The sequence below is a fragment of the Aspergillus brunneoviolaceus genome (assembly GCF_003184695.1).
Source record: "Aspergillus brunneoviolaceus CBS 621.78 unplaced genomic scaffold BO95scaffold_10, whole genome shotgun sequence".
Lineage (NCBI taxonomy): Eukaryota > Fungi > Ascomycota > Eurotiomycetes > Eurotiales > Aspergillaceae > Aspergillus > Aspergillus brunneoviolaceus.
The window spans coordinates 431,254-457,700 of NW_020290740.1; the positions used below are offsets into that span (position 1 = coordinate 431,254).

Sequence of the window (26,447 nt, forward strand, 5' to 3'; positions counted from 1 at the left end):
GTGTTGAATGGTTTAGAAGTTATGGCTATGGATATATGAAGGGGATGCTTAGATAGCGTGGTGCTTTCCGTTAGATACCTGCCTGCTGCCTGCTTTTTGAAGTTCTTTTGCTTGATGCATAGCAAAGTTTGAAAGATAAGATGCTTGTCCATAAACGTCTGAATGAAGATCGTTGCTCAGAACTCTTGCTTTGTTGCTTACAATCCATGCCTTGTCACCTGCAGTCCCGCTTGTCTGTAAAAGTACGTTCGAGGCTCAGCAGATCGATCAGTCGGCTTTCTTAACTCTGCTACACCTTAACATACAACATCTGCCAAAGAACCCAACCCCATTAATCCCTTCCCAACAGCCCTCCCTTATCCAGTCCAACCCTCATCCACATCCAAATACCACCCAAACACAAGCCCCAGCCCTGCAGTCATCCATCCGTATCCCTCCCTCATCTCCAATAATCCCAATAGCCCACCGAGAGCAAAAGCCCAACGACAAAGTGCATACAACTTCCCCCGCAAACAACCAGCTAAGAGCCCCGCCCCCTCCCATCCACCCCAACTAACCCTTTATCCCCCCGTTAAACCCCCCAAGGGAAAGAAAATCAACACTTCCGATCCGCACACCACAACCGCTTATACCCACTCCAGCACCCATTCCCGTAAGCCTGGCAGCAGTCCCCGCCGCGGGGCTGCCCCCGCTCCCAGTCGCAAAAGTACCGGGCGGTGCCGAACTCGGTCGTGGCGACGAAGGTGCGGCCCTGCGCGTCCTCGGTGCCCACGTGGTCCGGGCTGGTGCCGCACGCCGGCGCGCTGCCCTCCCAGTTGCAGTTGTTGTGGTCGCCGGTGTAGCAGGCTTCGATCCCTTCGATTAAGGAAAGGAGGGGGAGGATGGTTGAGAGGAGGGTGGGGTTCATTTTTTGGGGGGGTTCGGATATTGCTGGATTTCCTGGGGTTGCGTGTGATGTTGTATGTGATTTTGGGAGATGATGAATGGTTGAGCTCAGGTGTGCAGTGCGTAAGAGTGATTGTTAGAGGGGTTGGGGTTGGGGTTGGATTTGAGGTCGTGGGATTGTTTGCACAGAGGTAGATATGTGCTCGATGGATGCGGACTGGTAGGTCCTACATATAGGGTCTCCTGCTTGAGGGTGAGTTTACAAAGGCAAAGCATAGGGCAAGCCTCAACGTCAAGACTTGGTTCTGATTCTAGTTGCATGGCTGGGTTTGCTGGGCTGTGAACCAGACTTCCTCAGATGTAAACATGCTTGACGCGGAGACGAGCCAGACACTCAACTCAGTATCAGTGTCGATGATTCATTGACACCATCCACCTACACTCTAACCCTATCACAAAATACAGTAGTCAATCAGTCTAGCCTTTGCACAAACATAATGGTATCTATTGACGAACTTCAAACCGAAGCTATCTATCCATTTCAAAACACTAAAAGAAAACAAAGTATGCGCCACCCATACCAAACACGAGACTAATGCTTTTGTTTCAAACCAGACATAATATATGCAAACCCAACTGCCGCCCTCTCTTATTTCTTGGCAGGCTTCTTGGACTTTCCGCTCTTGTTATCGGCCTGCTTCTTCGCGGCGCTCTTCTTCTTGTCGGAGGGAGTAGTTGTAGAGGTGGCCGGGGTGGATTCTTGCGTCTTGGTCTTCTTCGCGGGCTTCTTGGCGGCCGGGGACGAAGTAGCCTCATCCTTCTTGGCCTTGGTGTCGGCATCAGCCGCCTTCTTCTTCTCCGTCTTAGGGGAGGCCTCCACGGCGGGCTTCTCGGTTTCGGATTCGCTCTTGGGCTTGGAGGATTTGGCGGGCTTCACGGCCTTCGGGTTGAGACCCTTGCGACGCAGGCGGTTGCGCTCCGCGCGGGCAATGCGCTCGGCGTCCTGGTTGTCTTCCTCGAAGGGACCGAACGAGCCACCCTCGGTCTCCAGAACCATGCCGTCTTCGTCAACAATCGGGGTCTTGTCGATGCTCTCGTCGTCGGTGGAGGGGGCGGACGGGGACTTGCTGGCCTTGCGGTCGGACTTGGTGGTTGCGGCGGCGGCGGCGGCGTCGCCGGGCTTGCCGGTCGGGGACGGGCCGGTCTTCTTGAGCTTGCAGACGAAGAAACCGTCGACGTTCTCACGGTGGGGGAAGTACCGGCGGGTCAAGGTCATCTTGGCGTCGAAGTGCTTGCCCATGTAGCTGGTCATACCGGGGCTACCGAAGTCACCCAGACCAGTGTCGACGAGCTTGACGTTGGGGCGCTTGCGCAGAATGTAGTTGACCACCGCCTCGTTCTCCTCCACGGTAACACTACAGGTCGAGTAGACGACGTAGCCTCCCGTCTTGGAGTTGTGGTCGACGGAGTCGATGGCGGCCAGAAGCAGCTGGCGTTGCATGTGGGGAATGGCAAGGAAGTCACGCTCGTTCTTGGAGGTCTTGACGCTGGGATCCTTGGAAATAACGCCGGTACCGGTACAGGGAGCATCGAGAAGGACACGGTCGAAGCCGCCCATGGCCTTGGGGAAGGCAGTGCGGGCATCCATGTTGGTCACGATGGTATTCTTGCAGCCGAGACGGTGGATGTTACCAATCAAACCCTTGGCACGGGGCTTGCTGGCATCATTGGCGATGACGGTACCGGTGTTCCGCATCAGAGCCGAGATGTAAGTGGTCTTACCACCGGGGGCGGAGGCCATATCGAGAACACGCTCGTTGGGTTGAGGGGCCAGGGCCATGACGGGAAGGAAGGAGGAGGCGGCCTGGAGAATGTAGTGACCGGCCAGGTACTCGGGAGTGGCACCCAGGGGAACGGCAGACTCGAAGACCTGCAGACCGACCTTGGACCACTTTCCGACAGGCTCGAGGACCACACCGCGGTTGATCAAAGCCTGGGCCAATGACCGACGGTTGGTGCGCAGGGTGTTCGTACGGATAACAACAGGACGCGGGGTTTCGTTGGCTTCGAAGAAGGCAAACGCCTCCATGGGGGTGAAGAGGTTGAAGAGCTTCTCGGCGAGGTAGGGCGTGTAGCCGTAGTAGGTGCAGATGTCGCCGAGGAGCAGGTTGACGTAGTCGGTTCGCGACTTTCCGGGCTGGCCGAGGGTCTTCAGGTCGCCCAGGATACGGATGGTGTCGGTGATTCTCGTGCGGAGCAGCTGGAGGTCGGGGGCCAGACCGGGCTGGCCCACGTCGTCGGCGAAGACGTCGGGACGGTCGCCCGCGATGTTGGTCTGCATGGCGGATTCCTGCAATTCGAGCTCGGCCTCTTCCTCCTCCTCCTGTCTCGCCATATCCAATTTCCGGGATAGACCCTCAATGTTGGCAGCCGTCAGCCTCTCCTCCGCGTCGGAAAGGTCTTCATCGTCGGAGAACATGGCTTCGCGGGGGTGGTCGTCGTCCTCGGAGTCGACAACCGAGTCATCATCATCGGAGGCCATCTCGTCATCGCTCACGGCATCGAGGTCGCCGAACTCATCGTCCTGCATCTCCTCGTCGTCCAAGTCGGACCACGCATCCTCATCATCCTCCTCCGCCTCGTCGTCCGAATCCATGAAACTCGACTTCTTCGCCGCGGCGGGCTTTTTCTGCTCCTTGCCCTGAGACTTAGCCTTGGGCTTAGCCTCGACCTTGGTCGCCTTGCCGTTCACAGCACCATTGGCCTTCTTCTTGGCGACGGGCTTGACGGACTCCTCCTCCTCCTCCTCCTCAGCGGCCGCTCTTCTCCGCTTCTTGCCCGACTCGGCGGGCTTGGTCTGGGGTTCAGTGGCCTTGCGCTTTTTGTAGATGGTGATCTTGGACTCATCCAGCGGGGCAGGAGGACCCTGCTTCTTCATGCGATTTCCCCGACCCATAGTGAATAAGGACTGTGACAGAAATTCGGGAAAAAAGGGAGGTTTGACAAGTCGGTTCCTGTCTGATCAACTCGGGGGAAAGATCTAAACTTTTTTTTCTTTCCATCGCCGTACATTTTTTCCCGCGGGCGGTCAGAGCCAGCAAGTGCGGTGCGCCCACCGCCTTTACTGCTGCCTAAGGCAGAGACGCAATCTGCGGCTGCATCAACAACATCCTACGATCCCGATCGGGTAATTCCATCCATCGACATCATATCTACCCCCCTCCCCCCCACACTTCACCACCTCTTTTCCTTCTCCCCAAAACCACAAACCAAACACACTACAAACCACACCTCTCCCCAAGGGGAATTTTTCCTTGTTCATCAAAATGGCCTCCGAAATCTCCTTCGCCAAAGCCTTCCTCTCCGCCCTGGACAGCCGACCCATCAAGCTCCGAGCCGACTATGTCCACGACGACCCCAACGCCCGCATACCAGTACGTCCTCCGCAGCCCATAGTCCCTTGCCCTCCATTGCCCATACCCCATTCAACTCCTTCCCCCATACCCCTATACCCCCCTCCTCCCCTTATTGCCCCCCAATCCAAACCAAAGCCCTAACAGAAGAAACAGCACCTCCTTCCCCGCCTCCAACCCCCACGCCCAACAACAATGCCCAAGAAGAAAACCCCCGCCGCGGCCGCCCCGGGCTCCTCGAAATCCATCACCGTGGTCCTGAAATCCGCCCGCAACCCGGCGCTGGAACTCCGCCTGCCCAACGTGCCCCTCGCCACGACGACCGCCACCGACCTGAAGGACGCGGTGCGGGCGCGGATCGTCGACACTGCGAACGCGAAGCCCGCGCTCGAGAAGATCAAGATCCTCTACCGCAAGAAGCCCGTCACGGGGAACAAGACGCTGGCGGAGATGCTGAGCGAGGAGCCGGCGTTGTTGGTCGGCGGGAAGGAGGTGGAGGTTGCGGTTATGGTGCTCGGGGGTGGGAGGGTTGTTGCTGGGGGTGAAGGACAAGGAGAACACGAGGGCGATACGGCAGCGGAGCCGGTTAGCAAGCCGGCGGTTGGGCCGAGTGGGGAGGAGGTGGTCAAGACGGAGGCGTTTTGGGAGGATTTGCAGGGGTTCTTGGAGCAGAGGGTGAAGGATGCGGAGGAGGCGAGAAGGTTGAGGGGGCTGTTTCGCGAGGCGTGGGAGGGGAGCAAGTGATGTTCTTTGCCCTTTGTCCTTGGTCCTTTGTTCGGGTTGATGGCTTGGTGGGTGGGGTACGATACCTAAAGGGTAAATGACACCCTTGTTTATATCTAATGTTGGGGATGTGAATATCAAATCTTCTTTCTTGTGTACGATGTGCCTCAATTGGTGCTCCAGCTAGTGCAGCGGGTGGTGTACGTCTAATACTCAAGTATTATGTCCAGCCACGTAGGGGCAGAAAATGTACAGATCCATTCAGGAAGGTTCTAACGCAAGAGGATAGCAAACACGGCAATCATTATACAGCCCAGAAGCACAACCCCGGGCATACTAGAGGATCAAAAAACCGCACAGCATCCAAGGAAGCACGGTAGATGTTCACGAAGACGATGACGATGTAAGATGCATACACAAGATGCATGGCAGAGGTATCAGTAAGCTTAGTGTAACAGAAATCCGGAGTCCTTGCCACAACCTAGGGTAGAATGCTTGAACAATCGCAACACAAAGCTGCAGCCGTCTTGATTCCAGTCCCATGATGTTATCTGGTTGGAAAATGTATCAAACTGGGGAAGCACAATGTCCCCGAAAGGAAAAGGAGGCGAGCGATGCAGCCGATCGAATAAAAAAAGGTATGAAGAGGAAAATAAGAACTATAATCACAAAGTAGAAAGGAACATATGCCAGGTATTAAAGACCGTTGCAAATGCTCAAGAAACTGGCCAATCGCTCATCCATTTCATGCGTCCAAGGAACATGCCATAAGAAAGTATCAGCTGGAAACAAAAAGAAACGGATTCATACATCGCGGAAGCTTTAAATTAACCCCCCTCGTTATCTCGAGAAGACCTTGACGACGCCATCGCCTCCTCCACTGACTACCCAGCGGCCGTCGCGGCTCCACACGGCAGAACACACTCCTTCACCACGCATCAGCCGGTGACTCGTGATTTCTTGAGTGCAGCTCCGCTTCTCGAGGTTCCAAAACCGCAGACTAGCGTCGTGGCCTGCCGACACAAGCTCTCGTCCATCTGGAGACAGGGAGAGCGAGGCAATCGCTGACGGGTGAGCGAGCATAGTGTATGTGCATTGGCCTGGACGAGTGCAAATTAGTATCCGCGAAAAAGTCATCGTCAGAACATGACATACCGCTGTTAGCATCGAAGAAACGAATATAACGGTCCTCGTATCCGCTGATAATCACCCCCTCGGCACCGCTTGACCCAGTCGCACCATGAACAACCTCCTCTTCCGCCATTGTCCGGCTGGGATCAAGGCCGGCCGAGCCATCAAATCCGACTGTTGTGGCAACAACCGCATTGACCCCGGTCGAGGGCGTGCCGTCGTACGTTTCTAGACTGGCCATCCCTGCAATTTCCTCACCCGTCCTCGTATCGTAAACTAGGATCGATGCGTCGGTGTACGAGACAACAAAGTTGATACCTGCAAGCGACAATGGACTGATACACGTAGGCGAAGGGGAATCCGAGCGCACGATCTGACGGACCATTGTGTAGTGGAACGGCGTGGTGGTTGCCGTGCTCGGCTGTGGCGACGATGGGAAGTTGGAACCGGACGAGATAGAGTTAGCTCGCCGGCTGCCTCCCGCTCGTCGGGATCCTGCTTGAGGTGACGAAAGCTGAGGTGGTGCGCTGACTGCCCAGATGATAATCCGCCCATCGGCACCACCCGACGCAAGCAGGATCCGATCAGGCCCGCCGTAATGGCTGCAGGAATCGCCAAAGACAGATCCCGCGGTTCCAGGAAGAACACACAGGCCCCATACTGCATCCGTGTGACCTTCAAGTGTGGCCTTGGGATCAACCCTTCCACGTTCCCAGACACGCACGCTGGAGTCCTGTCCCCCGGAGAACACCCACCCATCGCCAAGCGCGCGACCACCGTTGGAGAAGTTCTGTGACGGCGAGCAAGCCGCTAGCGCAGTCACAGCTCCTACATGTCCGCGGTGGGTGAAGTAGCTCGTGATGTCCAGATCGTTGCTCGAGTTGGCGCCATGGGCGCCAAACGTACCATAGGTTGCCGGAATAATCCAGCGCTTGACGGTCCCATCATCGCCGCACGTGCAGATCTCAGGCTCTGAAGGGCTGCCGCCACCCGTGAAGATCACGGAACGGACAACATCCAAGTGACCTCGGAGAGCGAAACGAACCTTGAAGGAAGTATCTGGTTTCGATGCCGCAAGATCTGCAGCACCTTCACTCTTCCTTCTGGCACCGGAGCTCTTTCGGCGATGGGAGACTGAACCACCCCGCGCCGGAGACTTGGCGCCCACAAAATTGGCATTTGGGAAAGCATCGACATCGGGGCGGTGAGGAGATATTTGCTCAGCAGGGGGAGCTGCATCCGCAGGTTCATCAAAATTCCAACCATCTGCATCGTCTACAGGTTGAGGTTGCCGGGTCTCCTCCTTGGTTGTTACTTGCGAACCGTATCCATTATATACCTGCTCCCCCGTGCCAGCACGCTCTTCCATTGGGGCAGATTCGAACCCTTGCTTCCGGTTTTCCAGGGCAGTAATCGGGGTCTGTTGCGGTTCCATGGGTCTTCTCTCCATTGCCTCCCTCGAGCCAGGAGGATAGCCAAACTGGCTAGGAGCACGAGAAAGGGCGGCGTTGTCCGGGAAATGCGTGATGATGGGCTGGTGATTCTGCAGGGCCACTTCCCGAGCCATCATGTTGTTCGCCTGCTGCTGCTGGTGTTGTTTCTGCCGCTGTTGCTGCAGGTAGACCTCCTCCAAGGTCTGTTGTGACATTTGCTGCTGATTGCCGTAGATATGGTTCGGAAGGTCTTGATCACTGAGATCGGGGGGCGGGTGGGATGAAGGAATGACATGGTACGCAACTTCTTGCGAGCACTTGGACAGATATAACCGCGACTTATCCCGCTCGTTCTCCTGGCGGAACTCGTGGTGGTTCTCAGGATTGTGCTCCGCATCGGTCACATCGCCTTGCGGCCGAGGATGTTGAGCTAAGACGGGTTAGATAGTCAGTCAATCGTGAAGGGCGAGCAGACAAGTTATAATACAGCAGGAGAAAGAGAGAAGAGAAACCTTTTAACGCATTGATGCTCTCCCGGGCGATCTCCTTCGGATCTCGAGTGACATCGACCTTCTCATTGTTACTGAGCTTCTTGACCTTCTCGCGCTCCTTCTTCAGGGCGGCCTCCAGCAAGCGGACGTGCTTCCCCAGCGACTCATGTAAGCGTTTACTCGTGCGAACATCGCCCTCTAGCTTGCCAATGCGGGACTTCATCTCCGCGCGCTCAATCTCCCAGGCGTTGCGGTCTCGTTCGTGCCGGTGCCATTCGGTCTGCAGAAAGCGCATCACACCTACACCACCATAACAAAACGGACAAGGGAAGAATTAGCATTCGTGTCCCTCCCATGGATTCCGCGCCCAAACCTCGGAGCCTGGACTCACCTTGTAAAGTGTATTCTGTGCCCTGGGGTTGCCCGCCATTGGGGGACCCATCACCTCCGGGCCCGACGAAGCCTCCACCCCCAGCCATGGCCGAGGGAGACTGCCAAGCCATGCGAGATTAACAATGGGAATGGGGGAAGCGGACGATCAGGCGGCGAGGCGAGCCGGAATATGAGCTCCGGCGATCGCAAGCGGAGGGAAAATGGTCCGAGCTGAGGAGGGGGGAGCGATACTGATCAGTGGAACTCTCGGGGGGGAGGTCGCACTTCTGTTTGGAAGATAGGTGGTGGTAAGTTCAACAGGGTCAATGACGGGGCGACAACGGCAGGACACCACGTTCCAGACCGGGTCAGCACCGATGGATAGGAAAACAAACAATGCGAAATCTCGCTGTGAGAAGAATCAACGGTCGCAGGAGGGAACTTCCAGCGGACAAGGAAAGGAGAAGGGTCAGCGATGCAAGCTTGAGCCGAGAGATTTGGGGGGGGGGTTGTTTGGTGGTGGTAGTGGTGGAGGGACTGCTGGGACGGTGGTCACTGGTTCACTGGTCGCTGGTCACTGGTCACTGAGTGGTCACCGGTGCGCGTTTCTCTCCAGTTGCTGCTTGTGAGTTGAGGTCGGGGAAAGCCACCGCCGCCGCCGAGCTGTCGTTGGCTCCCTAGGCGCCCACGCGGCCTTAACCGCTTTTAGCGCTGGCTGGTGAAAGAGAAGTGATGGGCTGGCCACGGGGCATTGACTTTTCCCAACCTCTTTGAATCCATTGCGGTCAATAGACCAGCTGTCGCAATTGACTCAAAAGTGTGTCTATCGGGGTGGAGTAGTGCGATAAGGGTGGTAGTGTTGGCGACTGGACTGCTTTGCACCCTGCCTACTACCTAAAGTCAAAGTCCACTTCAAAAGTACTACGTACTGGGCTAAGCTACCATTAAGCTCTGTGATAGATCCAAAAAAAAAAAAAAAAACCTATGGCACTCTTTTCCGTCCACTCAGATGGGGGCAAGTCTCGCTGCATATAGACCTCAATACCTACCTCTACAATAGCCACAAAGAATCGCTAGAAAACAGTCAGGAATTACATGGAAGGTTCGTCAATCCTGCGCATTTTACCACTATGACAGGAAGGACGCACAAAAAGGGAGAGCGGGCTGTGATTCCTTTCACGTGATGATAAGGAAGGAAGTAACTACGATAAGAAGAGTCAGGAGAAGCGCATCCGCGACAGGCTGAGGTCCGAGCTGGCACATTCCTGCCACTCAATCATTATCTCGACGCGAATTGCTGCCGCAACTCAAATCATGAATACTCAACAAAATCCTCACATAACTCATCATCATCCCTTTCCTGCCCGTACAGAACCTCACAGACACCGCCCACAGGAACATCCAGCACAGCATCTGTACCTTCGCTCCAGATCTCCTTCCAGTTGATCTTACGGTTCTGCGGGCCCATGATCTGGTACGATGTCGCACCGGGCCTCATCTTGGCTCCGCCCCCGGGTCGTCGTCGACCCTTGCCGTCAATGACCGCGACATTGGCCACCTCGTCCACAATATTCTCCACGCTGTTCATCGGCAGCGTGAGATAGCCGGTGTTGTACGAGGCTAGCGCGACATAGATGTAGATGATAGACATGACTAGCCAGGAAGGGAAGGCCAGTGACCACCATCGGTTGGGATAGTAGTATATACCGAGTTGGTGAAGGAAGGGGGAGGGGAGGTAGGACCAAAGGATGTAGATCACTAGGGAAGAAAAGGTGATTAGACTTGCTCGTTGCGCTGGGTTTCAGCCCGGGGTTGCACTCACAGAAGGCCAACGAGGACGCAAGATACAGAACGAAGCCGTAGTATTCATACGTCGGAACCTTGGGGCTAGCCCGTGGGACTGTTGTTGCCCGCCGCGCGGACTTCGCGACAGCAGCCTCCGTGTCGTTGGGCGTTTCCACATCCGAGCTGTCGGGGGTGGTCGGTCGCGAAGTGGTGGTGGAGAACGGAGGGCGAAGGAGAGAGGTCAACGAGGGAGAAGGTGGTAGTGGTGTCGGAGGGCGATTGTAGAATGGAGGTGCAAACGCGTTCGGACCGTGCAGTGAGCCGGACGACTGCCGGAATGGATGATGCATGGAGATGCCATCCTCCGGCGATGGCTCCGAGTCCGTGGATGCATCGGAGAATGATTGGTCGTCCAGAGAGTATTGCGACTGGAAGTCTGCATCGTCCTCGGCTTCTATGTCTGCGTGCAAGGGCGACGGCAGATCCTGGTTGTCATCATTCTCGGTATATGTGTTGGTTTGTACCTCGACGACAGTGTTGGTCGCGAAATCGTCCGCGGGGAGAGGCGGGAACGGCTGCTTGGGTTCGAAGGATGAGCGGCGCGGGGCGGTGTCGTTTCCGTTTGACAGGTACTCTGAATTTGACCTTTTCCCTTCATCCCTCGGGGCCATCATGAGTAGCTAAGGGGCCTGAAGAATAATGGCCCCATCGAAGACTTGGTAGGATCTTGCGGTTACCTCGTTGCAATTGCGACTACTCCTTGTCGGTACGGCCACATGCATATTGCCATCCCTCACCGCCATTTACATTTATCCCTTCTGGATGGATAGTAAACACGCCAACCATTACCACTTGCGAAGAACAACACATCTTGCGGAACATGTCTGCCCCAGAATGTACGATCTGACTTGAGCTACTAGACCCGACGATGTGGATTGCAATTGGTCTATGCTAGGCTCTTGCTCAATAGAAGCATTTTATGGGTCCATGCAGAAGTACTCTATATTTTTCACACCAAAAGCTATCCAAGACACCCGGAAGGAGTGCGTGGATGTGGATTTGTTTGTCGAAATATGGCACCCACAACTAGCCTCACCTCACACCACTGTCCCTTTGGTGATGTTAGTCAGAGCTTTGGTTCACGGGCTAGGATAATGATCAATCTCTGTCTGAACAGCTGATTGGTGCAGCGGTATGGCACATATGCCATTCGTAGAAGGCCCTGACTTGGTGAACGATTGAGACTACTTCCACATGGAACTAAGGACAGATCAAAAGAACGACACAGAAAAGCGGTTAATGATTCCAGTCTCACTGCTTGGTCCTGCCTGCTCCAACCCGCTCCCATCTACGGAGAGGAGAGAAGCGAAATCATGATGCAGCGTCTAGCGAGATGAGCGGGCTGAAGGCAAGACACAAGACGAGGCTGAACCAAACCATGAATGCACCTGGCGTCATTGTGATCAATCACCACCATCTTGTAATCACTAAAGGAGCATAAATCAAGCTCATCCCCTTCCCTCCTTTTTCAGCGTTCTACTGTACTACTTTGTTGGGCTGCTCATGAAATTTGACTGACAATATTACTACCGAGATGAATTCTATGACTTGACCGATTTTCCCTGACGCCAAACATGCGTCACGTTCTTCGAATTCCCTATTATCGTGATATCCTCGAGCGGATTGGCCGCTAACGCAATGATATCGGCATCATACCCAGCGAGCAGCCGCCCACTCTTGGGCGCCTGGTCCCCCAGCGTCAACGGCCCATTCGCCGTGGCGGCCTCAATCGCAGCCAAGGGCGTCATTCCCGCCTCCACCGCGTATTCCAGCTCCTTGCCGTTGCGCCCATACGCAAAAGCCGGATTATCCGAGCTGATGAACTGATCCGTGCCCAGGGCGATGGTGACCCCGCGCGCAACCGCCAACCGATACGCCTGCTTGTGTGCATCAGCAACTTCGAGCAGCTTCTGATATGATCCCGGCGTGAAGAGCTGGCGCATCGATAGGCCCGTCTCAATCACGCTGCGGGTGGCGACGAGGATGGCGCCTTTCTCGCGCATCAGCTCGACGGCCTCCTCGTCGAGGAAGCTGCCGTGCTCGATGGTGCGACACCCGGCGCGCAGCGCGTTCATGATCCCAGCCTTGCCGTGGCAGTGGGCGGCGACGACGCGTTTGGCGCGCGCAGCCTCGTCAACGATAGCTTTCATCTCCTCGAAGGAGAACTCCTGGTGCTGGGGGTCGTCGATGGCGCTGACGACCCCGCCGCTGGCGCAGACCTTGATCACGCGTGCGCCGTGACGGAGCTGCTTGCGCACGGCTTGCAGACAATCTGGCACCCCATCGGCAATGGTCAGGGGGAGCCCGTGGGCGCACATGTCCTGGAGTTGATGAAGGGGCATGCCGTGCACGTCGCCGTGGCCGGCGGTCATGCTGATGGCGCTGTGAGCGCCGTAGATGGTGGGCCCGAGGATGCGGCCCTCGTTCACGGCAAGCGCGAGTTCGCACCCGTAGCCACCTACTTCACGGACGGAGGTGAACCCTGCCATGATAGTTGCGTGGAGGTCGGGGACGCTTCGGGCCCCGGCTAAAGCGGGTGTGGTTTTGACGACCGCGTCCATCGTCGCCGACGTAGCGCCCATGTAGTGGATATGGCAATCCCACAGCCCCGGCATCACCACGGGAACGTGCGACGCCGCTGCATCTTGGTATTCTTGAGGCACGTCGGTTTGACGTCCCACGTAGAGAATAGACTTGGACTTCCAGACCACGGCACCGTGGAGAAGGGGCTCTCCCTGCCCCGGAATGAGGAGATCGGCATCGATGCGGTAGAGGCTGTCGTCTGTAAGTGATCGATACATTATTGCATCAAGGTTGTCGTGAAATTAGATGCAGGGGTGGAAAGGAGGAGTCAGGGGTGAATCCACGGAGTCATGATTAGGGATGTCTTCAAAGCCGAGCCTCTGAGTCTGCTTATATTATAGCACTTTCGCTAGGCTGCATGCTCCACAGATGCTCCGATGGCTCCAGGACACTGGTCCGCATTTCCTGTGACTAAGGTAAGTATAGATGCCCTTGCGGGCCGGTCACATATGAGCCGTGCCTGGACAGTGACACACTGACAGCAAGCCATTGCAGACCATGCCATACTGGCCAAAGCACGCACCTAGACAGGCGAGTGTGCGAAAAAAGTACTCAAAACATGTTTTTTCTAGTTCCTGGGTGGCATGGCACGGAGCAGATGTCGCTCAGGATAGGACCTCGTCAACACGAGAGCTTTGATGCTCATACGACCGTTCGTCGTACAACCACAATGCGCGCATTGCACGATTCAAATAGATGGTATCCTCAATCTCTGACGTGGTCCACATTTGCTATGCACGGGTCAATGAAGTAGGTCGAAACGAGCAGTTTTCGACCCCAATTGAGAATAGTGAGACATACCAGACGTGACGGTAAAACTGGTGAAATAATACAGCCACCGGTAGACTAGCAGACACCAGGCCCGCATAGGGCGAAACAAGCCTCCGCCCGTTAATTAATTGCGCGCGAAGTACATTCGAATGAGCGAAAGCATGCTGTGATCGGGTGAGGTACTTCTACCTGCCCGCCTCTCGAATGTTCTGCCATCTTCAGTTCGAATTTCGAAACATCGAAAGAGGCAAAGGATTCTGTCACATCACCAGCGGAGGAACAAGACACAAAGTATGGCTCCTTCGGAGGATACCACGCCGCCTATGACGGCGGACGAGAAGTCGTTCTCCAAAGGCCCTCATGAATCTGTCGACGATGTTCAGCATATCTCGGATATGGAACAGAAAGCCATCCTGCGTCGAATTGACCTCTGGTACGTCGCTGTCTTGAGGCCGAGACTCGATACATATCTCAGGATATTCTCAGGAAGACCTAACCTGACACTCGTCGTTATAGCTTGCTTCCCCTGATGTTCTTCTCGTACTTGCTGCAGTACCTCGACAAAACAACTCTATCCTATACCTCAATCCTAGGCCTTCTGAGTGGAACGGTATGATTGTTTGACCATCCTCAACCATAACTCATTTTGATTTAACGTTTCGTGGCGGAGCTAGCATATAACCACTGCACAATATGCATGGGCATCAAGCGCATTTTACTTCGGCTACCTCGTTGCCTCGTATCCCGTGTCATTGGGTTTCATCAAGTTCCCCATCGGAAAATACCTTTCTGTTATGATGTTAGCCCTCTTTCTACCCCTCAATGAAGCAGCCTTGCATTCAATGAGTCGAGCTGACATATGGTGAAGGATCCTGTGGGCTGTTATCCTGACCTGTCATGCAGCAGCTTCGAATTTCGCTGGTTTGACCTCACTGAGAGTCCTTCTCGGGGTGTTCGAAAGTGCAATCAGCCCGGGATTTACCATGCTGATTGGCATGTGGTATACCCCGTCTGAGCATGCGATGAGGAGTTGCATCTGGTTTTCGGGAAACGGAATAGCCGCCATCTTTGGAGGTGTGCTTGCGTACGCCATTGGTCATATTGATGATCATTTGGGCGCCTGGCAGGTATGTGGAATGCAGCTCACGGCAAGGCTAAGACACCAGGCATTGCCACGAAGCTGAAACTTGTTGAACCTACTGACTGACAGTTCCTTGTCCTCGAATAGTGGCTGTTCATCATATTCGGCCTGATTTCAATCGCGTGGTCGGCTTTCCTGTTCTTCACTCTGCCCGATTCGCCCCTCAACGCCAAGTTCCTCAAGTCTGATCAGCGAGGCTCAGCCTACCATCGTGCACAAGCATCTCAGAAGAGTTATCAGAGTCGGAGGTGGAAGAAAGACCAGTTCATTGAGGCGCTGGTCGATCCAAATACTTGGTTCCTAGTGTTGTACAACTTCTTTGTCTCATTGCCGAATGGCGGCATCACCAATGTAAGTTTCCCAGTAGACCCGCTCCGAGACTACTCCAGAAGAGCCCGGCAAAAAGCAACCTGCTGAGTCTAAGTAGTTCGCCAGTATTGTCATCGAGTCATTCGGTTTTGACACTTTTCACACACTACTATACGAGATCCCCTTGTCTGCTGTCGCTCTTGTCATGCTCTTTGCCATCGCAGTGACGTGCAACCGTTTCCCTGGCATGCGCTGCTACTGGATGATCTTCACTCCCTTGATCAGTCTGGTCGGTATCCTTCTCATGCGGCAATTACCCACGCATCGGAAATGGGGTAGACTGGTGGGAGTCTGGCTCGTGACTGTCTTCGGAGCCGGCTGGCCACTGAGCCTAAGTTTGGTCTCCAGCAACACAGCGGGCTTTACCAAGAAGGGCACCGTGACTGCTCTTATTTTCATTGCCTATTGTGTTGGCAACATTGCTGGTCCGCAACTTTTCAAGAGCACCGAGGCCCCTCGCTATAACGTAAGTGGATTTCTAATGCTTCGAAGAGTGACAAATCAGCTAACTTCTGCACTAGACTGCATTCTCAGCAATCCTTGCGTGCTTCTGCCTTGCTGTACTTGATGTCATTGGCTTCCGCTGCTATATGGTCTGGGAAAACAAGCGACGCGATCGCAAGCAGGGACGAACCATCGAGCCCGAGTCAAGCAAGGCGGACGATGCGACTGATGCGTCCTTCGACATGGGTGGTGACGGAGATGTCTCTGATTGGCAGAATCAGAGCTACCGATATTGCCTCTAACTGAAAAAAAGTAGAATGATGGCCGGGGAGACGAACTTCAACGAGTCTAATCTTTGAGTGTAATGACAGTCTCCTGAATTCTGCGTTGTTAGACTCAAGAACATAGATCATATGCAAAGGACTGATGCAAGTCAACGCTTCAAGTAGTCGTCTTTGAATCATTGTTGTATCTCAAGCCAAACAAGTCAAGCAAAACTTGTTTGCCACCCTAGAAACTCCATAACCTCCTCCCATTCGAAGCGACCAACGCGTATCTGTGTGACTCCATCTCCGATTAGCGTACGGCGTTTCCATAGCAGCTCAACTAAGGTCTGTGCTCTCATTGTGTTTTCGTATGGCGCTTTTTCTCGAGCAGTCCGAAACAACGCTAGAGCCTTGGCCTGTGCCTCCGAGTCAGGGTCGCTACAACAAGCCGCGATAAAGAGGGGCCATAGAGGCCAGGAGATGGGTAAGAAGTCTAGCTTTGATACAATCTTATCCACCAGAGTAAGAATTGTGTGGACGTGGTCCTGTATTTGCACGGAATCAAACTCTTTGATATTAGTTGGCGTGAACCCTAAGAATGAAGATTTGGATGCTTCAGAGAGGAGCAATAAAGCGGCAAGACGATAAGCCTCGCCTGTATGTTCTAGCAAGCGGTATGAGTTAGCGCGTTCGGTGGCATGGCGGTAGTTTAACGATGAATCTGGAAGCGTTTGCGTGACATTGCCAATGCTGGCTCTCAAGCCTAGTATCTTGGTTTCAATTGACGCTTGAGCTGCAACAATCATGGTCGGCAGATCCGAAGTATGACGGCGATTGGAAGCAAGAACATCCTCTCTGATAGTCAATGTGTCATTTATCAAGAGTAGAAGGTGGTTACCGAGGCCATTCCATATGTCTATTTGATGAAGAGTGTTTGAATCCATCACGCCCAACAAGGCGGCTGTCGAGGTCCAGGAACTCTCGCGCAGATCCAGGGTAAGAGCCGGTGTGCTCTTAGTGTCAAGATAAAGTGGTGGTTCAACGACGGGCAGCAAACCCTCAATGGGAAACATAGACTTGGCGAGTACCAGATGTGCAGAGAAGTAACTGACAAAGAATCGGTGCAGGAAGGACTTGCAAAAGCTCCCTTGAGCTGCCCGCTTGACAAGGAGCTGGAAGCAAGCAAAATGACGCACCCAGGATGAGTCACAGCTCGCAGAAATCTAGTAATCATAATCAGGGCGAATGTCGATACCAGAAGGACATCACAAAAGGATTTCATCACTCACTGCCGAGGAGCAAAGAAAGATTGTTGGCACGAGGACATCCTCAGTGTCCCAAGACTCTCGTGCCAATGCTTGTCGCAACCCTCCAAGTACCCGTTGCCGCACTTGCATCTCCAAGATTGTGTATCGCGAGTCAAACGAGCGCATATACTGAGAACTAGCCATGAGGACTGCATAGTACGTCAACTCCGACCTCAAAGCCATACGCATCACCGTACTGCGGAGCGGATTGTTATCCTCATCGTCAACAGTGACAGCGACGGGACACATGACAGATTCATAGAACGAGAGACACAAATGATCAACGTCCGGTATGCCAATACTCCATGGGAGAACAGGCAGTGCCCTGGCTATTGACACTGATTTGCGTCGATCCCATTGATAGTAGCGGCGCTGGTAGACGGATTCCGGAGCCTGGTCGCTGTCTACCATTTTTTGTTGTGGACTGTGGCAGGCGGGTGGAGAGCCGATCGACACAGCTTTCTCTTCGCCATCAGCCTGACAGGTATCATCCTGATCTTTGCGTTTGGTCCGTGTCCACGGCTCCATGGCCGTGTCAGCCAATCGTTTACGCACAAGTGAGTTCATCTTCGATTGAACGCCTGTTCGTCCATGACACTTGCCTACTGCACGCATTTCGTCCTCCCACTGCAAGCGGACCTCATAGCTGCATGCATATCCGGACCGCCTGCATCGCATGCAAGTGGGATGAGTTTCTAGAAGCAGGAAGGAACGCTTGTATGTGAGCCATCACTTCCTGCCTTCCTGCTCGAGGAACGGTTATACATACCATCGCATTTTACCCGTCTACGCCGACAGGTGTTGCAGCCCGTACGAGACCGCACCTTGGGCTTGGGAGGCTGAGGTGGCCCGGGCGGAGGAGTGGCAGCTATAGACCATGAGAGAAACATGTCTCACGCTGCTGAAATGGAATGTCGTAGCGAGGCTGATTTGTGCTGCAACAGGAAGTCGTCGTCATGTAAACGCGCAGGATACCACGAATTGTGGGTGAATTGCGGGAAGGCAGCAGCAACAGTTGGAGGGGAAAGGGCCATGGTTGGAGGATTTTGACTATCTCCACCTCCAACCTCGTTTGACCCATCAGGCCAGTGACTCCCACAAATCAATTTATGAGGAGCCACCTGTAAGTGACTAAAGTCTGGTCGGTGCATGGCGGACCGCAAACTAATGGAGAAGGAGGGAGAAGGCGGGACTCCGAGGGAGATGGTCGATCGCGCGAAGTGGGGAAGAGGAAGGGGGGAACAGCGGAAACTTGAGTTTGGCAGCTCTTTTGGCTCCGCGGCCCTCCCGGTACCGGGTCCGGTCACAACGGATACCGCCCGGGTAATACACTAGTAGCAGTGTATTGTACTGTTTGTCGGTCCTATCCTGGAGCCATCATCGGCGATCCCAATTCCTAATCCCTGTTACTCGATAGAATGTTTCATTGGCCTTGCATCTTCCTGCCAGTCTCAAAATGTCTTCTATTTTACGGAATACGCAAGCACGCGCAGGCGAGATCCTTCCATGGTCCACTTTCTCATCTCGGTTCCCGCTCCGTCCCGAGAAGCGGGCTTGTCGGCAGTGGCATTGGTATGGATCTTGATCTAGATCCCTGTCTCACGCCATCTCGAAAGTACCTTCTCCGTGAAAGCAAAACTCCGTACCTGACGGCCAGTCTCCGAGCGGGGCGCAAGGACCGAATGCCTGTCAGCTCGCCTCGAAGGAGCGCGATAATTACGAGACGATGGGGCTTCTAGGGCCCCTATATGCGCGCCAGATATGGCAGGCTGCAGACAAAGAATCAAAATCTTGCAGCTCTCCCTGATATTCCATACCAACACCCTCGATGCAGAACTAAGTCGACTGATGCCTCTTGCCGAGCGATTCACTCGCCATCATGGCCAGCCCGGAGCAGTCTGCCTCGAGAGAAGCTCTTGTGATCGTGGGTTATGTCGTACCAATGGCCGGGATGCTGTTGACCACGGGAATGAGGTTGATGGTCAAGATTCGAGGTCAGGATGACAAGTTTCGCATGGATGACTACCTGATAATGCTTGCAACAGTGGGTTCTCCCTTCCAAGGTGGCCAATTTCTCAATGGAAGCTGACAATTTGATTTCTGGGAGGTAGACATTGGAAGTGGCATACTCAGTGACGATGATGGCATGTGGTAGGTGACGCAAGTAGCATCACAAAGAACTAGAAAAATGACTGAGAGCCCTAGGTTTGGGTCATGGTTTTGGCAAACATACCTCCACCGTCTCGGTGAAGGACCTGGAAATCTTCTTAAAGGTACAGTGCAATGAACCCAGATTGGCTCGAAGCAAAGGATTAACTCAATTAGGGAGAATATGTTGCTAGTCATCTCTACAACGTAGGTCTCGCGTCGACCAAGCTTGGTATCCTCACCCTATTCTACCGCATTTTCCCTGTGCAATGGTTATCAAGAACAGTGATAGGATGCGCGATCTTTATCTGCCTTTGGATAACAACTATTGAAATCTTCATGGGAGTGCTCTGTCGTCCGCTAGCTGCATTCTGGAACCCGTCTGTCAAGGGTCACTGCTTCAATTCTTCGGCTCTGTCATACTACATTAACTGCTCTAATATGCTTACGGACATATTCATCTTCGCCTTACCAATACCTGTCATTCTCCGGCTCCGCACGACCTCCACCAAAAAGATTGCACTTTGTATCATATTCTCTATTGGCTTCATGTAAGGCTTTTATGTCCAGGAAGCTTTACATCCGGTGCTTTTATCTAATACTCCATGGTTCATCTCCAGCACATGCGCCATTAGTGCAGCCAGACTAGCTTATGTCTTCGCACAGAACTCTAGTGACATCACCTGTAAGTCAATTTGAAGGGTTCGAACATGGCATGTTTTCAATTGACTGACATCATACGCAGGGGAGGGTGTCCCCTTGGCTGTTCTGTCCGCTTTCGAATCCTTTGGAGGCATCCTCTGCGCCAACCTCCCGATCATTTACCGGCTCTTCCGCTCAGCCGCTCAGAAGATGACCAGCCGTACTGGCAATAGCTCGTCCGCCCCCAAGACACCTCACCGACAGTACGGATACGGGTCGAACATGTACGGCTCGAAAAGTGTTGGGCGAAGACCCCGCGGCGTCAGTGCAGCTGATGATGAACAATGGATTCGACTACCGAATGGCAACCTGTCCCACGGAACAACCCATGAGACTGGAAATACAATTGTGACCCAAGTACATGAAGGCTCACACACGGAGGAGAGTGAAGAGGATACGATAGAGCTGGTAGTGATGCCGAAGAATGCAATCACGGTTCAGAGAGAGTTCCACCAGAGCGTGGAAGATAGCAATTCGTCCTAAGAAAAGACAGGGCAACCCACCCCTCACTCGCACCAATATCACAATTTCATATGTTCAACCAGCCTCGAAATGGTATTGATTATACCCCCTTATTAGAATCTTGTGCTAGATTGGCCTTAGACCTGTGGCGAGGCTTTGACCCGCAACTTTCATTGGACAGCATGTTGTCGGAGTATAAGTCCGCACACGGTTACAAATCAACAAATCGATACATGTTGACTGCGGCGATTATGCCCCACTTAAAGAGGCCCATCCTAGGACTCAATCTGCGAGTAAATGCCGAGAAGAGTCGAAGCCGCCGACGGACAACTTCCGTAGGCCCTGCATGAGATACCGGACAGACTCCGAGCTCTAAGTGGTACGAAGCTGACTACTGGCCCTGAAACACGGCTTCTATCTTACAGACCTCGACTTTGTTGTACCATACGATTTATCTTCATTTTGTGAATATTGTAATCCTGGTCATGTGCTGTGCTCGGACATTGATAATCCAGCGAAGCCTCGAAGATCATCTATGAACAAAAAGCTAGTTGATTGGGGAAAAGATTTGGTCTGTAACGATCTTCGAATCCCCGGCTAATTTTGAGCACGTCACTGACTCGTGCAGTATCTTTCCGCCTCGGAAAAAAAGACAATCCTAGCAAGCATTTCACTTCGTGGGCGTTTAGACTATCAAAAAATCACAATGATTCAAACTGAGACAGAGCTGAGCCTCGGACCTGTTCGCCCAAGCACCTGATTCCTGTCCCCGCTCAGAGGAATACAGTACAGGAGCTACTCCATCGTCAAGACTGCGCGGAATCTGACCGTTCCTTTCACCATGGCATCTGTGCAGAGAATACACGAGTCAGTATGACAGTCCTTAAGGTCTCAGCTTGATGGTGAGAAGTGCAATTTCAGAGGGTTGAAGTTCGCGTGCGAAGGGTGTGGTCAAGAAGCCACCAGGCCCAACGGAGTTGACCTAGCGAAATTCCATTTTCACACACTTGTCCTTCACACAGGACGCGCCCTCTTTAATCATATAATGACATATAGCGAGTCTTACCATAGGCCTCATTGGCCTTATCCAGCGGAAACTCCTCCACCATGCAGTTGATATCCTGCAGTTCGGTGAAGGCAATAGCATCCTCGCTGTCAGTTGCATGGCCTGATGGCCAAACCTGCACCGATAGTCCTTTATTGACCTAGCGAAGCCAGCATCAACATCCAGTATCCCGCCTAGTGTAGAGCTAACTTACCATGATTGAGGTGTCCACTGGCACCGGACCCGGCACTAAGACTAGTGTCAGCCCCTTGTTCTCACCACAACAGCTCAACCATCATCTCTTCCGTACTTACCAGACAAGATCAATAACTTTCCCAGAACTCCCAACCCCTTCAACAAAGGACTGATAATCGCCGCATTTGGCGCAGTCGACATGACCAAAGAGGCTCCACCCAGCCGCTGCAACTCCTCGCTCACATTAACCTGACTTTCGTCAATATATTCGTGCGCGCCCAGCTCCCGGACCATCTTCTCCTTCTTCGAGTCTCGCGAGATGGCTACAACCCGATACCCCATCTTCCGCGCATACTGAATGGCCAAATGACCCAGTCCGCCCAGCCCTTGCACCGCGACTATCTCCCCAGGCGTAATATTCATATGACGGAGAGAGTTGAAGACGGTGACGCCTGCGCAGAGAATGGGGGCGTATTTTGCGGCGGGGACGTGCTCGGGCACTCGAACCGCAGCTTCGACGTTGAGAAGACAATAATCAGCGTCTTAATCATAAATGTCAGCAACTCAGAACTACAACCACGGGACAAGTGAAGAAGCGGATGAACGGACAGCCACCATTCTTGGTCTCCCCATTCACCTGCTGGGCAGAGCACATTTGAAAATAGCCTTTGTCACAGGCTCTGCAGGTACCTGCAAGTAGTGAGTTTTACAATCAAAGATCCGGGAATGGCTGTGAAGGGGAGGACCCGGTACCGTCGTGACCTCCATGCCAGCCTCCACCAACCCGATCCCCAACTTTCCAGTTCGAGACGCCGTTTCCGAGGCCCGCGACGCGGCCGATAATCTCATGGCCAGGCACAATAGGGCTTCACATGCAGAGGACGAGTTAATTTGTATGCTGGGAACAAGGCAGAGCAGAGAATTCAAGCGAGTACTTACAACCCACCACCCATGACATTATTCTGAGCCCATCGATCCGAGGAGCAAACGCCACAAGCCTCGACCTTGACAAGGAGCTGACGGTCGCCTGGAGGAGTGAGAGGGCTCTCTTCAATCACGAGCGGTGATCCAGCAGAGCGGAACACCGCTTGCTTGAAAGTTGCAGGAAGGGACATTTTGACAAACGCGATGAAATACTGATTTTTTGGCGAAAGATACAAACGGAGTGAGACAATTTGACCTTCCGGACTAGATTCATCAACGGAAAGCATAGCCGGTCGACGTGCCACTGCTTCCTTTTATCCCTCCACAAGCCTGTGCGGGGTAGACAAGCTTCGCAGATATTATTCATTGCCGGATTCACATCCTGGATGTTTTCTCGTATACATTTAGATGTAGAAGGAGTCTGAGAGGTCGGAGATGCCGCGGTCAATCCTGCATACCGCTAGTAGGGAGGCTCGCTGTTGGTTCCAGATCCTCCGCCCTGACTATCCAGATAAGCACGATCGCAGCTGCCGGGCCATTGACTACCAATACAAGCAGGGGAATTACTTTGCTCATTGATAGAGCCGTCATGTAACATGATGATGCAAGTGAAGTCAGTGCGGGGCCGACGCAGACAATGAGCTGCGGCCAAACCTCGTGTTGAATTACTCATCAAGATAAGACCATCATCATTGAACCACGCCAGCGTATGAGCTGATTTGTGGAAGCTTGACTGGTGTGCGGAGAATCTCTTCGTCTAGAGGCTTATGCGGAGCTATTCGGTGTTATAGCTGATTTTGACAAGACAAGCTTTCCCAATTCGGGGATACTCATACGGCCATGAGCTTTGCATGAACAGTATACGAGGTGATTTTCTCATCACCATAACAACATGCACATCTGTCAGCAGAGCTTTGAGCTTGCTATTCTTCACGGCCATAGTTCGCATTTCGCTGGAAAAGAAAAGCCGTCTAGTTAGCCGGTCTCCAATCTACCTATGGATGTCAAGCCGCGATTACCTGCTCGTCAAGTAAGGCACAGCCCGCTACCGCCTCTACAACCTGGTTTATCCTCTTCATCTTCAATGTGCTCGTGCGAGACGGGTCATATCATTGAGTCTAGCTAAATCTAGGAGCCAGACGGTCTAGCAAGGTATGTACAAGAGACATCAGAGAACGGACTTCGCTCGAGCTCGATACTGTGCAAAGTAAAAGCTCAAAGCTTTAAAATCACCTGTCTCTTATCGCCTGCCGGCTCCTCATGATGATTGTTCTCGTCGCAATTCGTTACTGGGGAAGAGGCAGGCCGCGGTAGAAATCGCTCCTCGCTTTCCCTCAGCTCATTAATCCCAACAAGCCCATAAATCTCCGACAACGACGCAATCGAGTCCCGCACAGCAGCCGGACGCACCTCTCTCCGAAGCACCACCATCGCATCCTGCATAGCCCTCACCGCAGCTCGAAGCGCCTGATTCGCGAAGATAACCACTTTAAACCCGGTATCAAACAGCACACTCGCCGAGATACCCTCATAAGTCGTTGGAACCGCAACAAGCACACAAGACGACGAGCGGTCCCACGCCGCGGCGAACTCCCTCAACTCCTCGAACGAGTCCGACTTGGAATGCACGAGCACGGCCTCGGCGCCCGCGTCTGCGTACGCCCGCGCGCGCTCCAGGGCTTCGCGCTTTGTCCGCCCAGCAATGAACGCCTCCGTGCGGGCGATGACCACGAAGTCGGGATCTGTCCGCGCTTCCACGGCGGCCTAGATCTTGAGTGCATGCTCGTGCGGAACTGTCAGTTCACGTTGCACCCCCTCGTAGAAACTGCACCGTTTCGGGAAGATGTTATCCTCGATGCATACCCCTGCTAAGCCCGCGCGCTCGCATTGGGTGACGGTGCGCATCACGTTGATCGCGTTGCCGAACCCGTTGGCGCAGTCCGCGACGACGGGGCAGGTGACGGACTCGGCCATGCGTTGCGCTGCCTCGAGGGTCTCGCTCATGGTCAGGATGTTCGCGTCCGGCAGGGCGTGAGTTCTGGGTCTGGTCGGGTAAGCAGTGGGCGTCATTGAGCGGCTCTAGTTGGGGTCTTTGGTGCCGTCTCTGATGGGCTTGAAGTCGGTCCTGTTCGGTTGAGGGTATAGAAGGTAGGATACAGATAGAGACCATGAAGGGAAAGCGAAGCAAGGGGTGATCTGCTTTAGGGCTTACAACAAGGTCAGCGCCTGCCAATCTCTCTACGACGCAAGCCAGGCGACACCGACTTTGGGGGTATCCTGTTGTTCACCGGGGGTATCACCGCCGTATTCATCCCCGTGACGTGGGGAGGAGTGATGTACGCCTGGAGCTCGTGGCACACACACTCACGCCCTTGCTCACTGGTATGGCCGCGCTGGTCTGCTTCGTGGCATACGAGGGCTACGACGTGTCCGCTAACCCCGTCATCTCGCTAGACCTCTTCCGCACCCGGTCTCTCCTCGCCGGCTACATCGGCAATATAACCCACGGCCTAATGCTCTCCTGCGGCCTGTACTACCTACCTTTCTGCTTTGAACCTGTCAAGGGCTACACGTCAATCATCTCCGGCGTCGCTCTCTTTGCCATAATATTCACCGTAGTCCCCAACGCCATGGTAACGGGCATCCTAATCAGTCAACCGGGCCGGTACCGGGCCTTGTCTGGGCTGGCTGGCTCGCCACCACCCTGGGGCTGAGACTCACCTGCCTCGTGTGCGTGAACACCACCAACGCCCTCTGGATCGCTTGTCTGTCTCATCATCATCAGCTTAGGTTTGGGCATGCTAGCCGCCGCCCCGAGCCCGACCCAGACCGCCGCCGCCACGATGTTCACATTATTCCGCGCTCTCGGCTAGACGCTAGGCGTGGCGCTGGGCGGTACCATATTTTCCAACCGCGTGCGTGCCCACACGTTATTCGACTCGGTTCTCGAGGCCATTCGCACGCATCCCACCACGATGACGAAAATCCACCTGGACCCAGTCGCGCTCGTGAGTCTGATCAATCAGATCGCCGACCCCGAGACAAGACGGCAGGTACGCACAGTGTTTGTGGATAGTCTGCGCATGGTGTGGGCCTTTTGCTGCGCGATGAGCGGCGTCGCCGGGTTGCTGAGCCCGGTATGCGGCATTACGAGCTGGCGCGGCGGGTGGGCCCTCCTCGTCCATTTTGTCCGGATCAGACGTCTCTGGAGCTGCATGGTTGTACTGAGTCGAGGCAGGATCTGGTGGCGATGCACCCCTTACACAGCCAAAGCGAGTCACTGTTCGCTGCGGTCGATTCCGGGGTCGGATCGTGGCTTGCTGTGATTGTATGTAGAAGTGCCCGCCACAGGCTAAGTTGGCCTTTTCAATGTATGATAATTTGGCCGATCAAGTTTTTCATTTTCTTGCAATTACTTGACATACTCCCCTTAGTTATCTAGACCATCATGTCTCAATCGCCCCATTCATAAGCCGCATCGACCGGGCGTCACTTCTTCTTTCTGTGGGGCTCCGAACTGGCAGCTAGTGTGTATTTATGAGTGGCCATACCGTGTATCGATGTGGAGACAGAGTGGACCAAAGATTCGGGCGCTAAATCTAGGGCTGACATTGCGGAGGAGTATAGACCAGAAAACCACCACTATACGTGTATCGAAGATTAACACCTTTCCTAGCAACTAACGTACCACCTGAGTCTTATGGGACATGCTACGGCAAGCCTTTTTTAATTCACTACAAACTGAATTCCAATGCTAGCCTAGTGCTTACCCAGCAAATCCCATAAAACCCCCCTCA

The 26,447-nt window shown here is 53.8% G+C and overlaps 12 protein-coding genes across 12 annotated transcripts; 4 read left to right on the plus strand and 8 right to left on the minus strand.

Annotated features, from left to right (window-relative positions):
• Window positions 1-335: 335 nt before the first annotated feature.
• BO95DRAFT_479560 (uncharacterized protein) lies at window positions 336-907 on the minus strand (the record flags this gene model as incomplete). Its single annotated transcript, XM_025590112.1, has 1 exon — window positions 336-907. The coding sequence occupies one exon, from the start codon at window positions 905-907 to the stop codon at window positions 596-598; it is 312 nt and encodes a 103-aa protein (XP_025445844.1). The 3' UTR covers window positions 336-595.
• Window positions 908-1,454: 547 nt separating this feature from the next.
• Window positions 1,455-3,898, minus strand: BO95DRAFT_439593 (rRNA (cytosine-C5-)-methyltransferase NOP2). The gene has a single exon (XM_025585766.1). It carries the CDS (start codon window positions 3,839-3,841, stop codon window positions 1,535-1,537), a length of 2,307 nt encoding a protein of 768 aa, XP_025445845.1. The 5' UTR covers window positions 3,842-3,898; the 3' UTR covers window positions 1,455-1,534.
• Window positions 3,899-4,090: 192 nt separating this feature from the next.
• On the plus strand, window positions 4,091-5,284 carry BO95DRAFT_511696 (uncharacterized protein). The gene is made up of 2 exons (XM_025591457.1): window positions 4,091-4,319; window positions 4,455-5,284. Exons 1-2 carry the CDS (start codon window positions 4,212-4,214, stop codon window positions 5,040-5,042), a joined length of 696 nt encoding a protein of 231 aa, XP_025445846.1. The 5' UTR covers window positions 4,091-4,211; the 3' UTR covers window positions 5,043-5,284.
• Window positions 5,285-5,861: 577 nt separating this feature from the next.
• Window positions 5,862-8,555, minus strand: BO95DRAFT_354745 (cell differentiation and development protein Fsr1; the record flags this gene model as incomplete). The annotated part of the gene is given in 5 exon segments (XM_025582221.1): window positions 5,862-6,121; window positions 6,177-8,015; window positions 8,098-8,376; window positions 8,397-8,449; window positions 8,464-8,555. 5 exon segments carry the CDS (start codon window positions 8,553-8,555, stop codon window positions 5,862-5,864), a joined length of 2,523 nt encoding a protein of 840 aa, XP_025445847.1.
• Window positions 8,556-9,627: 1,072 nt separating this feature from the next.
• BO95DRAFT_406672 (uncharacterized protein) lies at window positions 9,628-10,955 on the minus strand. The gene is made up of 2 exons (XM_025584044.1): window positions 10,271-10,955; window positions 9,628-10,206 (listed from the first exon to the last, which is right to left on the minus strand). The coding sequence occupies exons 1-2, from the start codon at window positions 10,905-10,907 to the stop codon at window positions 9,761-9,763; spliced, it is 1,083 nt and encodes a 360-aa protein (XP_025445848.1). The 5' UTR covers window positions 10,908-10,955; the 3' UTR covers window positions 9,628-9,760.
• Window positions 10,956-11,799: 844 nt separating this feature from the next.
• On the minus strand, window positions 11,800-13,293 carry BO95DRAFT_13933 (metal-dependent hydrolase family protein). The gene has a single exon (XM_025580565.1). The coding sequence runs from the start codon at window positions 13,092-13,094 to the stop codon at window positions 11,835-11,837; it is 1,260 nt and encodes a 419-aa protein (XP_025445849.1). The 5' UTR covers window positions 13,095-13,293; the 3' UTR covers window positions 11,800-11,834.
• Window positions 13,294-13,596: 303 nt separating this feature from the next.
• BO95DRAFT_406677 (MFS general substrate transporter) lies at window positions 13,597-15,903 on the plus strand (the record flags this gene model as incomplete). The annotated part of the gene is made up of 7 exons (XM_025584045.1): window positions 13,597-14,080; window positions 14,164-14,257; window positions 14,322-14,446; window positions 14,516-14,774; window positions 14,876-15,139; window positions 15,216-15,623; window positions 15,679-15,903. Exons 1-7 carry the CDS (start codon window positions 13,941-13,943, stop codon window positions 15,901-15,903), a joined length of 1,515 nt encoding a protein of 504 aa, XP_025445850.1. The 5' UTR covers window positions 13,597-13,940.
• A 185-nt stretch (window positions 15,904-16,088) lies between these two features.
• Window positions 16,089-17,852, minus strand: BO95DRAFT_450463 (uncharacterized protein; the record flags this gene model as incomplete). Its single annotated transcript, XM_025588011.1, has 2 exons — window positions 16,089-17,090; window positions 17,157-17,852. The coding sequence occupies 2 exons, from the start codon at window positions 17,850-17,852 to the stop codon at window positions 16,089-16,091; spliced, it is 1,698 nt and encodes a 565-aa protein (XP_025445851.1).
• Window positions 17,853-19,053: 1,201 nt separating this feature from the next.
• BO95DRAFT_471187 (integral membrane PTH11-like protein) lies at window positions 19,054-20,507 on the plus strand (the record flags this gene model as incomplete). The annotated part of the gene is made up of 6 exons (XM_025589574.1): window positions 19,054-19,218; window positions 19,286-19,325; window positions 19,380-19,447; window positions 19,500-19,873; window positions 19,943-20,007; window positions 20,068-20,507. 6 exons carry the CDS (start codon window positions 19,054-19,056, stop codon window positions 20,505-20,507), a joined length of 1,152 nt encoding a protein of 383 aa, XP_025445852.1.
• A 774-nt stretch (window positions 20,508-21,281) lies between these two features.
• BO95DRAFT_487663 (GroES-like protein) lies at window positions 21,282-22,841 on the minus strand (the record flags this gene model as incomplete). The annotated part of the gene is made up of 7 exons (XM_025590486.1): window positions 21,282-21,334; window positions 21,553-21,691; window positions 21,746-21,780; window positions 21,846-22,268; window positions 22,336-22,416; window positions 22,480-22,592; window positions 22,666-22,841. 7 exons carry the CDS (start codon window positions 22,839-22,841, stop codon window positions 21,282-21,284), a joined length of 1,020 nt encoding a protein of 339 aa, XP_025445853.1.
• Window positions 22,842-23,865: 1,024 nt separating this feature from the next.
• On the minus strand, window positions 23,866-24,720 carry BO95DRAFT_487665 (Phosphoenolpyruvate/pyruvate domain-containing protein; the record flags this gene model as incomplete). The annotated part of the gene is made up of 2 exons (XM_025590487.1): window positions 23,866-24,414; window positions 24,514-24,720. 2 exons carry the CDS (start codon window positions 24,718-24,720, stop codon window positions 23,866-23,868), a joined length of 756 nt encoding a protein of 251 aa, XP_025445854.1.
• A 314-nt stretch (window positions 24,721-25,034) lies between these two features.
• BO95DRAFT_460360 (uncharacterized protein) lies at window positions 25,035-25,976 on the plus strand (the record flags this gene model as incomplete). Its single annotated transcript, XM_025588728.1, has 2 exons — window positions 25,035-25,283; window positions 25,524-25,976. The coding sequence occupies 2 exons, from the start codon at window positions 25,035-25,037 to the stop codon at window positions 25,974-25,976; spliced, it is 702 nt and encodes a 233-aa protein (XP_025445855.1).
• Between the last annotated feature and the right edge of the window lie 471 nt (window positions 25,977-26,447).